This window comes from Poecile atricapillus, chromosome Z, assembly GCF_030490865.1.
Source record: "Poecile atricapillus isolate bPoeAtr1 chromosome Z, bPoeAtr1.hap1, whole genome shotgun sequence".
In the NCBI taxonomy this organism is placed as follows: Eukaryota; Metazoa; Chordata; class Aves; order Passeriformes; family Paridae; genus Poecile; species Poecile atricapillus.
Window position 1 is genome coordinate 85331185 of NC_081289.1, and position 12350 is coordinate 85343534.

Sequence of the window (12350 nt, forward strand, 5' to 3'; positions counted from 1 at the left end):
TCTCTTTTCTTGGCAATAGCTTTTTTCATGTTAACCATTTAACTGCTGTCTTTGTCCTTTCACCACAATTGCAATTTTGTGGGGATATTCTCAAAACTTGGTGAACTTCTTCACCACCTATCAGAAATTTCCATGGACTTAGATATTTATTTTACCAACAGCTTTTGTTAATTCAGGAGTTTGCTGGTCAGTCCTGATGGTCAGAGATGACAATGGCACTGTATGAGTTGCCTGCATAAAGACAAGCAGAAACATACAGAACTATATTAATATCATACAGGAATATATTAATATATTAAGATATTGTTGCCATATCCATTTAGAGATATTAATTTAATCAATCTTGATGGTTATTAATAAGCTATTCACCAACTATTAGCAACTACTAGACAAATTTTAATACTAAGCAGAAATTTTTTCTGGTTTGCTGTTTCAAAGTTCCTGCTACCCTAAGCAGCAGCACCAGATTCTTTGTCCTAATGGAGAGTGCTAGCTGGCATCACTGCTAGACTCCAGTGACTGACTGTGGGGCAAGATGCCTTGACTCTAGAGTAAAAAATCATGTCCTTACAGGTGAGTACCATGGAGATCTAGCAGGCCTAGAATGCAACGGCACAGGAAGAGAGTGAGAAGGGAGGGCACCAGCCCACAAGCATCAGGAGGGTGGGCTCAAGGTACTGGGAGGATGGCTTAGCATGGCACACCCATTTCAGCACTGACATGAACCCAGACATGACAGAGGTTCAGGCAGAGAAGGACAGGTGCTGTTAGCTTTGGACTGTATACCTTATCATGTCTACTTCAAGAAGCAACATACAAAACACTTATTAGCAACTTATCCTCCCATTTTCAACAGCTGTGCATTTATCAGGTCTTTTCAATGAGTGTTCCTTTTCTGCTTCAAGGTAAACCTACAGTTAAAAAAAAAAAAAAAATTAAACCACTTTGACCATTTTGCCAACAGTGTCCCAAAGATGGCAAGCTCTAACATAATACAGATCTTGTGCACCCACAGGTAAAACCCAGGCTCTGTCTTGCATTTGTGAACAGAGACAAGTATACCTCAAATTTCAGAGGTCCTTATGCGTGTCCTAAGCACACAGAACCATCTGGGTGCAATTCTTGCAGTGTGACCTTCTCCTTACTTGAGCACAGAGATTGGACCATATGACCCCACTGTGGTCCCTTTCAGCCTTCTCCATTCCATGATTCTTTAACTCATTCAATTGACTATGACAGGGCTTTTTTTTCAGTCTCAGATTCAATTTCAAAAACCCTGCTATTGGTTTTGTTTGTTTGGGGGTTTTGGTTTGGTTTGGTTTTGGTTGGTATTTTCTTAATTTGGCAGGAGAGCATGAAAATAAATTAAAGCACAGCTAAATACAACAGTTGTCTCTGAGATATTCTTAATTCGATATACTATATTACTAATTACTAAATTATAATTACTAAATCCAAGGACTGGGTTTACTTCTGTCAGGCTGTGTAACAGAAGGGCCCTTCACTGTTACCAACCTTGTGAGCAGGAGAAACTCAGGTAATTTTCCATAGGTCATTTAGGGCTGTACCTCCCTTGTACTTCACAGAGAGGAAGGACCCCTTTACAATAGCATATTTTTATGACACGAAACAGAATAAAAATGCAATGTAGGGAAAGTTTGCGTCTCCAAAGGAAGTAAATTTTAAAAAACTGATCCTGGTTAAGTGTGTATGTGATTCCTCATCTCTTCAGAATAATGTAGCAGCAATCTATCCACTTTTAGTTCAGACATCTATCAATCTGGCAGCTCTCAGCTATGAGAGATAAGTTTATTCACTAAAGCATATAACAGACAACAGCCATTTATGTGTTACTAATATTGTTGCATTATTTCTTCCCCTGCAGATATTTATAAACAATGAATGGCATGATTCAGTCAATGGTAAAAAATTTGCAGTCTTTAACCCTGCAACTGAAGAGAAAATCTGTGAGGTTGAAGAAGGTGACAAGGTAGGGTTTTCTTTCTTACCCTTAACTGTAACTGCAATTTCAGTGTATCTTAAAAGAAGGAAGGCAGGCAAAACATCACCTCAGATGTACCTACTTCATCCTGTGTACCTACTTTCACAAACCCTTTTTTAATAAGCCATAACATTTTTTTGTAAAGATGCAGAAAATCTGCTTTACCTTAGCCACATGTGAGAACCATTCTGAAGAAATATTTTTTGCTGATTTGTTCTAATAATATGATTGATTCTTTTTCTTATCTATGTTCATTGTCATCTAAAAATTTAGTCAGAATTTTTTTCTATTTTTTCTGTTTTCTTCATTACAAAGTAATATAATCTTGTTCATTGCATATTTATATAAGGTTTTTCCTTATAGAATATATAAAAAGGACAAATACTTATCATTTCCTAAAAATTTTGTGAAGATGATCACTATTGTGAATATTTTTAGCTAAATGTATTCTCAGAACTGTCTCCTTCTAATATTTTGTTTTGTGAAAAACATGTTGGAACATAGTCCTAAAAATTATTTTGAAGCTGAAGGTAGCCTATAAAATAGTACCTAATTCCTCCAAAACTGACCTCCTTAAAGCATGTTGGATCAATGAAGAAGATGACTAAAAAAATTGTTGAAGACTGTAAAGAAACATTTTTTAATATAAATTTATGATATTCCGTAGTGGAAAGTTTCAGATAGATGCCATGTAACCAAAGATATAATGAAAACCAAAACCTAATCTCTGTATTTTTGTTATATTGTGTGTTTTTCTTACAAACAGGATTTGCTAGTGCTACTATATAGTTTAAATGTAAGGAAGGTGGTCGTTTTTTTAAATAGGACAGACAATGTGCTCAATAACATTAAAAGTGCTGTCCAAAGACAGAGTTCTTTTAATATATTCTTATAAAGTAAATACAAAATGTGATGGTTTTATTTCCAGTTCACAAGATGATTGTAGCTGGAAACAAAGATGGTTTTATAATTAACTGGTTTGGTTCTTGCACATACTTCATTTTCTACATTTCCACTTCAAAATCAATCTTGTATCCAAAAGTGAAAAATTTTTCCACACTTCTCACAAAATTTCATTTTAATCAAGAAATATGCATCTCTAGAATGTTTTGTATGATAGGGCCTTTTTTAAGCTTAACATCAAAATGCTAAACACCTTTTTATCCAGTAGAAATAATGTAAAACTTTTGTTTGTGTTATAAGTTAAGCAAAAAATTATTGCCAATGTAATAAGCATGTGCTTTTTCAGATTTTTTTTTAATTTACTGTGCAGAAATTCACACTGAAACAGAATTCTCTTTAAGAAAGACACTAAGAATAATCTTCTCATTAAAATTTTGTTACTCTGGTTTGTAATCTCATGATGACTCTCCTAATAATCTTTGTCTCTGCTGTTGTCTAGTACTTGAGTGGTAGTAACCACAAATACTAAGGCCATAATGAGGACACATTTTAAACATTTTCTTAGAAAAACATCACTGAGAAAATCTGACTTTTAATTACTTCACCTGGAGTGAAATTATTTTAAAAAATTTTAAAACCTGACATTTTTCGAAGTTTTTTTAATATCAGCTATCTATAGTGTTGAGACACTGATAATTTATCATCCCCAAATTAAGTTACTCATAACCTGCAACTGTTCAGTTACCATTCCAAATTTTTGCAGCTTTCTTTCCTTACAGGCTCTCTAAAAACTCATTGAACAAAGAGATAATACTATTCAACACACAGGTTTGCTTTCTCTTCAATAATTTTGCAAACTAATGTGTAATGACAACTGCTATTAACTAAATTGCATAGTGAATTGTGCAGATCTAGTAAATTACACAGCCATTATGAACCTAATATGCAAGAGGCTAGACTTCAGATAATGAGCCAAGAGATTTTAGGAATTTAATTTGTGCATACAATAGGGTTGACAAAGGGCTGTCCACTGCATTGCAGTGGTATTTTAAAAAACAAGAGAAGATTACAAAGAACAGACATATAGGTGGGTGGGAACTGTTTTCTTCCAGTTTGATGGCTCTTTCAAGCTACATTCCTAATCCTAAAGGCCCCAAGTAATAATAAAACAGCTCACCAAATGGTCAGCATATGTAAACTAAAAGTCCTTCTGTAAAATAAACTGGACCAGAAAGGAGTCTTTATACTCATAGTGTAGATGTAAGTAATGAAATTAAATTTCATACAGTTAAAGAAGAATCTTTTTTATATTACTTTTTATTCACAGCCTATATTACTCTTATACTATTTTTTCTCAGTTTTAATTATTTCTGCAGTTCTAGTAGAAAGAACACCAGACAACGTAGCTTTAATTTACGTCGTTTATATACATATGACATTTTTTTTCCTTTTCTTTTTACAGTTAAGACCAAGCCACAGTGCTTGAATCCTGTTGCAGAGATGTAGAAAATTTACTATAGGGATCACAGATAGTGATGAGGTGTTTGTCAACATGCTGACAGATTCTGAAGAAAAATAATTCTTAATTTGGTAGATTTCCGCTACCTGGTGTAGGTGGTGTAGATGACTGATCAGTATTACTCTGTAGTAATGGCTATGCTATTCATATAGTTCCTTCCTATCTTTTCCCAATTGCCTGGAAAAAAGTTTTGGATGTTCTGTGGTCTTCTGCCTCACAGGTCTGTGCCGGGTTTCCTAGCCACTAACACACCCCACTAACAGCTTCTTAAAATTAGTTGATGGATACCAACATCAGTTACAGATTCAAGATCTGGTTCATGTTTAAAGCAATTGACTATAGAGTTGACTTAGTTGAATTCACTGACTTTGTAAGCCTTGATAATGATTTTCTTGAAGGAGATATTAGCAAAGAGAAAATGTTTGAAAAACATTCTTCAAACACTGCATGCAAATTTCTCTCAGAAATTTAGCATATATAATTTTCTTTTTTTTTTCCAAGTGTTCTGTTTCTGACAAAAAAACTAGAATAAACCTCTATTTATGTCACTGTTTTCATTGGTAAATTTTAGAAAATTGTAAAAAACCAAACCAAAAAAAAATACAAAAAAATCTGTATTTTTAAATACAGGGATGGCAAGCACTAAAAGGCTTTTTTCAAGAAATTGTAATTGTTTTTCCTGAAATCCTGGAACGCCCTTTGAACAGAATAATTTCATTGTAGATTTCTTTTCTATAGTAAAAACCAAATGATAAATAACAAAATATGCAATAAAAAACATTAATGGACCGACAAATTAGCTGGTATATGCAAAGACAGTCCTTAGACTTCAAAATATTTAGGCTTAGCTTTTTAAACCTGGTGTATTTTTATTTTTTAAAGTAATTTTATGCAAAAATTAATTTATTGTTTTTTCTTCCTTAATAATAAGTTTGTGTCCATTTTATGAAACATCCTAAGGAACAGGCTTTTCTAACCTGGTCTTCATTGCACCATAAAATACTTTCAGATGATGAGTAATTAAGCATTTACCTTGCAGACTCAGGCATCTCTTTGTAAATAAAATAGATTAAATTGTATTATCAATGTAACTGCTTGGTTTATAGAAAGGGTTTAAAAGTCTGATTTTTAAAAACAGAATTCTTTTATGTATTTTTAGTTTGGAAACTTTGAGAACCCATCTGTTTCTCATAGAATTTTACATTGCTGAAATAGCAACAGCAGCTTTTGAAAGAAAATAACCCATGTAGTTAACATTACTGATACTAATTTTTATTAGATTGGTGTTGATTAAACTTTTTGTGAAACTTTGTTAACCTTTTTGTTAAATTTATGTGAAACTTTTTCACATTTAACAGCGAAAAAAGTGTATGACAGAGCCAATTATTGATGATGTAAGTGTTTTTGTTTTCCCCACAGGCAGATGTAGACAAGGCAGTTAAAGCAGCAAGAAAGGCTTTCGAGCTCGGATCAACCTGGCGCACAATGGATGCTTCAGAGAGAGGAAGGCTCTTGAATAAACTAGCTGACTTGGTTGAAAGAGATCGTCTGATTTTAGCTGTGAGTATGGCATGTGAACTGAAGGACAAGGGGAAAAGTCCTGATTTTTAAAGATACAAGCAAGTTTAACATTGCTGCTCTTTGGAAAGCTAGGCTGTCTCAGTCATTGGTTTTCCTCTCTGTAGTAAATGGACTTCACTAAGCTGGTTTGCTTCGCTGATGTATCAAAGTATTGAGTGTTTGACTAGCTTTAAAGTAATGCTTAAGCTACCTACAACTACAGTAATTTCAATAACTAATTTTTAAGGGCACACTAGCATTGGTCACCTGGTTAATGCTTGTCTAAACCAAAGTCTGAATCAAAGCCTAAACTCAAATCAAAGCTTGAATCAAGGCCTAAACTCAAAGCCTGACTCCATGTTTATACAAGTCAGAACTGTGAGAAATTTTTAATTTCATGATTCTGTATTTTCTTTTCACCGGTCCGACAGTAACTCCAGCTTGTAACTTTATCAATGATAAAGCCTAACCAGAACCAAAGGCAACAATGGATTATTTTGAAAAGAACAATAACATGAGTGGTAGGGAATTATGTCCTCTCTTTACAAACTCCACTGTGTATTTGCTATTTTACCACACTTAACAGAAGACACATAAGTTGTAATGCTTTCACCTACAGATTGTGCACTAAGGCAAGCAATGACGTGTAAAATAGAAACACACCACCAGTTTGATAAAGGATAGTTTCCTTTCCTCCTTGTTTTAGACTCCGCATATGGCACAATTATTAAGGTGATTGCTCTCCTATTTCAAGCGCATTCTGGAATTCAAATTTAGGTGGGATAATTGCTTGTGGTGAAGATGAATCCTGGTTTTCTGCAAGCAGCATAAAAATTTAGAGAAGGAGGAGTATTCAACATACAGGATCATCACTCACACTGATCTAGTTATAGTTTGAAGTATTTAGCCATTAGCAAAAAAATACACTGTAGATAAGCTCATAAAATTTAAACCTTCAGATATGTAAAATCTGCAAAACATCTGTTGCCCATTATATGTCCTTATGACTGTAGTAGTTTCTCAGGAGAAACCTTCCGTGAGTGGAACTTATGTCTTTTAAAATGCTACGTTTGAGTTGGGAGAGACAAAATTTTAAGAGAGCTATATTGTAAATAGAGCACTATGCCCTCTTGTACATTAAATAATTGGATGAGTAGGATTTTTTTTTTTATTGTACAGTCTAAGACATTACAAATGCAAAGAGGATGAAGATACAGTCTTTTTTCTGCAGGAAAGATGAAACATTGAATTTGTTTTTGTTTACATTTACCATTTTGTATAATATGAAAGAATTGCTTTTCTCTGAGGTTCCTCCTAAGTCGCTATTTTACTGACTTTATTTATATTTCCTACAACTTAATCACCTTATAACTATTTCCGTTTTCAGAAAAGGCGTGTATGAGTAAGGTGCTTTCGTGTCTTTGATGAAATTTTCTCCATTCACAGTTTATCCTACCTGTAAAACTTGTACTATAGAGTAACACATACCCCTGCATGCTAGAGATCAAAATACATGTCCAAAGCTCATTGCAGTCATTTTCCCATGTTCATGCATTTGACCTGGATGAAAAATTATTGAATTTCAGCGCTTTATTTATTGATAAGATGCCGCAGAATAATTAATAGGCTTGCTTTCAATGACTGAAAGCGTCAAAGCAAGGTAGTGAAAGAGCCACTGATAATGGTGTTGCTTAGGATTCAATCTGTTGTGATGTTGAAAGCTAAGAGCCATCTTGTTGAACATCTTAGCTTGTTCTTGTTGCTAAGAGCATCAAGCATTTCTGTCTTCTCTGTTTGTTGTTGTTGTCTTCTCAAGCATGGTATCTGAACTGTGTCCAGTCAACTAAAAATGTGGACTTCACAGGGGAGTTTTTGATGAAAAACTTCTTAGAGGATCAGTCTGTTGAACCAACCTGAAATGCTAAAGAATGCCAATCTGATTACATCTTGGAATTATAGTTTAGATCTTAAACCTATATTTTGTGCTCTTACTGCTGAATGTCATAACAGGATTGTTCATAAAGTTGAAGGACCTCAATCTCTCTATTTTGGAAAGCTTGAGAAAAATATTCTTGAAGTGTCAAAAATATATTGACACTGTTTAAGAACTGCTCATGATCTTTATGTCCCAATAGTTTTTCTAATGAAAATTAATCCAATGGAGATTAATCCAAACCACATTCCTTAGATTTGGCTGGAAAGCAACCTTATTTAGAGACTCTCTTCTGTATAAGCATGTATTTTTCATAATGAATTTTTCTCACTTAAGTATTCTAGCTGTCTCATATCCTTCCTTTGCACATCAAATACTCAAGGTGTATTTAGGCTGTTTTTTACAAGACTTGAGACTTGCTGAAACTTGAGGTAATCAACTCATTTTATGTGCCTCAGTTGTTTGCAATGTCTCCTGCCTGATCTCTTGGTCTGTGCTTGCAGAATATTTAACATAAAGTAGAACTGTGTTACTGATTCATATGGGAGATGGTTTTTGAGCAAATCTTACCATTACAAATGCGTCATAATCACACTATCTGCATCGCTCAATACAAATAAACCATCATGAAATTTTCTCACTTGTCAATTGCTACATTCAGTTTTTCAAAATGTGTTCTTCAGGGGGGAGTTAATCTAAATGTTTTTGCTGAAGCTGAAATCCTCAAAGTGAACTACCAAAAGCTAAATTACGAAGCACAAGCAAAAGAACCATTATCAGTATTTGGTATTAACTTTTCAATTGCTGTTGTCTGCAGACAATGGAAACGATTGATGGTGGGAAGCTCTTTTCCACAGCCTATCTAATGGATTTGGGTGCCTGTATCAAAACTTTACGCTACTGTGCAGGCTGGGCTGATAAAATCCATGGGCGTACTGTTCCAATGGGTGAGTAGTTCCCAGATAACAAAACTACAGAACTGAGGCCAACACGAGCTGTAAATAACTGACTTCTACCTAAAAGTTGTGCAACACAGAAAATATCTCAAATGGAAAATATTCTAGAAAGTTTCTAAGATAGGTTATTAAGGATTTATCATAGTTCTCAGTTTAAACATTTAGTGTAGGTCTTCACATTTATTTCTTGTTCTATACACTACTAACAACTATTGTTTATGAACCAAAAACATTCAACCTGTATGTACAGCTAAGAAATGTGGTAGGCTACTTTTCCACAGCAATGTATAGTTTATACAAGACTACAGTAGTGAGACCTGGGTGCCTACATATTTAAGCAAAGATTAGCACAAAGCAAAAATATTTACTTCAGTGATTGGATAATGTATTAGGAAAAGTACCAAGAGATAGGAATGAGGAAACAGCATTTGCTAAATTTCATTCTATTCCCTTTCCCATTAAGCAGCTCTATGAAAACATTGTCTCTCTAGCTACCTTCTCTCAGAAAGACAAAAAAAAAGAATGGTAATAAAGAAGGAATTAAGGAAAAGGTAATAAAGAAGGAATTAAGGAAAAGGTAATAAAGAAGGAATTAAGGAAAACTAGAGTGATAAATACTTCCAACTTTTTTGCCTCATGTAGATCTCTATACTAGGTTTAATAGAACACATATTTATTTGAATCAAAGAGAATTTTATATTTAATGGATTTGATTTAAGCTAAGATCTAATATTAAAAAATGTCTGATATGTACCTAGGATTTAAAAGAGAATTTTTTTAAAGGAAAAAAAAAAGGTGATAAAAGAAAAAAGAAATGAGGAATGCTTATTTCTTATTGGCTGTGCATACCATATTGAGAAGCAGGGTTGTCACTGTAAAAAGACAGTCAGATTGGAAAAATCAAACCTTGGAGCTATGAAGAAAGTAGACATTGAATCCAGATGTACTTTATGGCTTTTCGCATAGTTAAGATTTTGAAAATATCATTTATAAGTAAAATTGTATCCAGCTAAGTTTGGTAGCCTACTTTATCATCTTTCTGATTTAACTGTTTCTCACAAATGCTTTGTCTGAATGCCTAATTTATTTTTTTTTCCCTTAGATGGAAACTTTTTTACATTTACAAGACATGAGCCCATTGGGGTGTGTGGCCAAATTATTCCAGTAAGTTGGAACCATTTATGTAAACACAAATGTTCCTTGTTACAAATAGAAATGCTTTTAAAATTTTGCCTATGCAAGTGCATTTGTGAAACATTACCAACCACAAATACAAATTTTCAGGTCCTATCCCTCAGGTTACCATCCTAAGTACTGTAATTCTGATTCATCGGTGTGTGATGAGTCACTTTTGTCCAACCTTGTCCCTCTCCTCCAGTATATGGAGAGAAAATAAATCTGAAGAGTTTGGTTTATGAAATAATTTGAAAGATGGAATTGTGTTTTGTTGAAACTGAAAAAATTAGAAGTAAACATGTAGGATAATGTAATATTTACAGTCTATAATGTTTATGCCTATGAGGCTATAAACAATAAGTTCTCTTAGACCTAGAATATCTGTTCTGCTCCATACAGCATTTAGACATTTAGATTTGCTAGATCTTTGTTTATGGCTAAGAATCATTCACCATGATGGTGGTACAAGTTACTACACAAATGTGTGCAAAAAAGCTTTTGGCATGCCTAAATTCCCAGTTTTGAACTTGCTCATTTTAACTGAAGTTTCAAAAGGCTTACCTGAGTCTGATCCTTCAAAAGATTTGAGGATCTCAAGTGCTAAATTTATTTTTGAAGTCCATATAGTTTTGGTGGGTGTCTGTGAAAATAGTTGTATGCACTAGGCTCTCCTAATCCACCCACCCCTCACACATGGTAATTATGAGCCTCAGCTAATCTGCTTGACAACTCAACAGATTCTCAAAAAGTCATCTTGTCCATAAGGTCTGCTCAGATGGGTGGATCCTGCTCATGTTCCCAACATCTTTAAGCTGATCTTGAAAATTTGCTCTATCTTTAGAACTCCATATTGATTTGGAAAACATTGCTTGAATATGTTTGTATCCAGTCTCTGGAGAGCTTGGGAAACTGCTGGTTTAGATCCTCTTGTATGTCAGATACAAGACATTTCAAGTAAAACACTCAGTCAAGCTGTGCTAAGAGAGAAATACTAGATGTGGTCATTTAAAATATAACTGTCTCCTGGAAGTATAAGCAGCAGTTAGAACAAATACTGACTTCCCTTAAAAAATGTTAAGTATTTCTGAATATATCTTCATTTTCTCTCCATTGAAACCTGAACCAACAAATTGAGTGTTTCTGTATAAACCAAAACTGTGAGGACTGTGTGTATGTTGCAAACCACTTTTGATAGCTCACCCTTTCCACTTCCCTTCATTTATACAGCTCCACTTTTAACAATGAATATGCAGAAAACCCTATAATCCCTCACTTTGTATTATTTATGTTCCCATTATTTTTGAGGCTGGGGTCAGTCTGGCAAGATACAAGGAGAGACAAAAAGAAGTGCTGCATGTATATTCCAATTAGCCCTTCTGATTGTAATAGGTAACTCTAAACTGCCTTTTTCCCCATTTCAGAAAGGTGTCTATTGAGCTGAGGCTCATAGCCTCAATACTACACAAACTATTGTAAATATTCTCAAAGCTGTTTTCCCCTGGCCATGTTGTCCCTCACACTGCAGAACGTGGGATCCAAAGCATTTAGCTGCTCCTCAGTCTGTCTGAACAGCCCACAACAGCCAGCGAAACCTCCAGGGTAGAGGGCATGTGCAGCACTATGTGCCATTACATTTTCTCCCTTAGAAAACTGAATTCATGATGGATGTGACCATTTAAGACAGCAAAAATCCCAATTGCACCACTAATCCAACAACTGCCTGTAATACTTTGTTAAAGGAGTACACTCATTGTCTCTTGAGCTTGTAACTAAAACCTTGGATCCCCTGGACTTATGAACACACAAAAATCCCCAGTCTTTGTATTACATGGCTCACCAATTTATTTCAAAACATCTTCATTCTGAAAGGACTACAACAAAAAGTTCAACCACCCAGCTGAAAATTTGCACTATAATAATAGAAAAAGCTGAGGTATTTTGGTGATGTGTTAGAAATAGGATACACTTTCTCGTCTGTCTTTCAGTGGAACTTCCCATTGGTTATGTTCATCTGGAAGATTGCCCCTGCCCTTTGTTGTGGAAACACGGTGGTTGTCAAACCAGCAGAACAAACTCCACTCAGTGCCCTTTACATGGGATCCTTAATTAAAGAGGTAAGTCACCTACAACAGAGTTATTTGCCCCTCTCAGACATGTAAGAGTATACTGCAGCTGAAATGCCACAAAGGTAATATAAGACAGGCTCACTGCATGCCCAGCCTTGCACTGTGGAACTTACCTTGCTGTAAACCAGTGAAGCCAAACCAGAGCAAAAGCATGTATATCTTTCAGCCTAGTACA

At 34.7% G+C, this 12350-nt stretch overlaps 1 protein-coding gene across 2 annotated transcripts in view; it reads left to right on the plus strand.

Moving 5' to 3' along the window:
• Positions 1 to 12350, plus strand: part of ALDH1A1 (aldehyde dehydrogenase 1 family member A1) — a 30697-nt gene that overhangs the window by 5602 nt on the left and 12745 nt on the right. For both annotated transcript variants that reach the window (XM_058827730.1, XM_058827729.1), the window contains 5 exons: positions 1886 to 1990; positions 5844 to 5984; positions 8735 to 8864; positions 9976 to 10037; positions 12035 to 12163. In XM_058827730.1, the coding sequence (XP_058683713.1) occupies positions 1886 to 1990; positions 5844 to 5984; positions 8735 to 8864; positions 9976 to 10037; positions 12035 to 12163 (567 nt within the window). The remainder of the gene's footprint in view (positions 1 to 1885; positions 1991 to 5843; positions 5985 to 8734; positions 8865 to 9975; positions 10038 to 12034; positions 12164 to 12350) is intronic.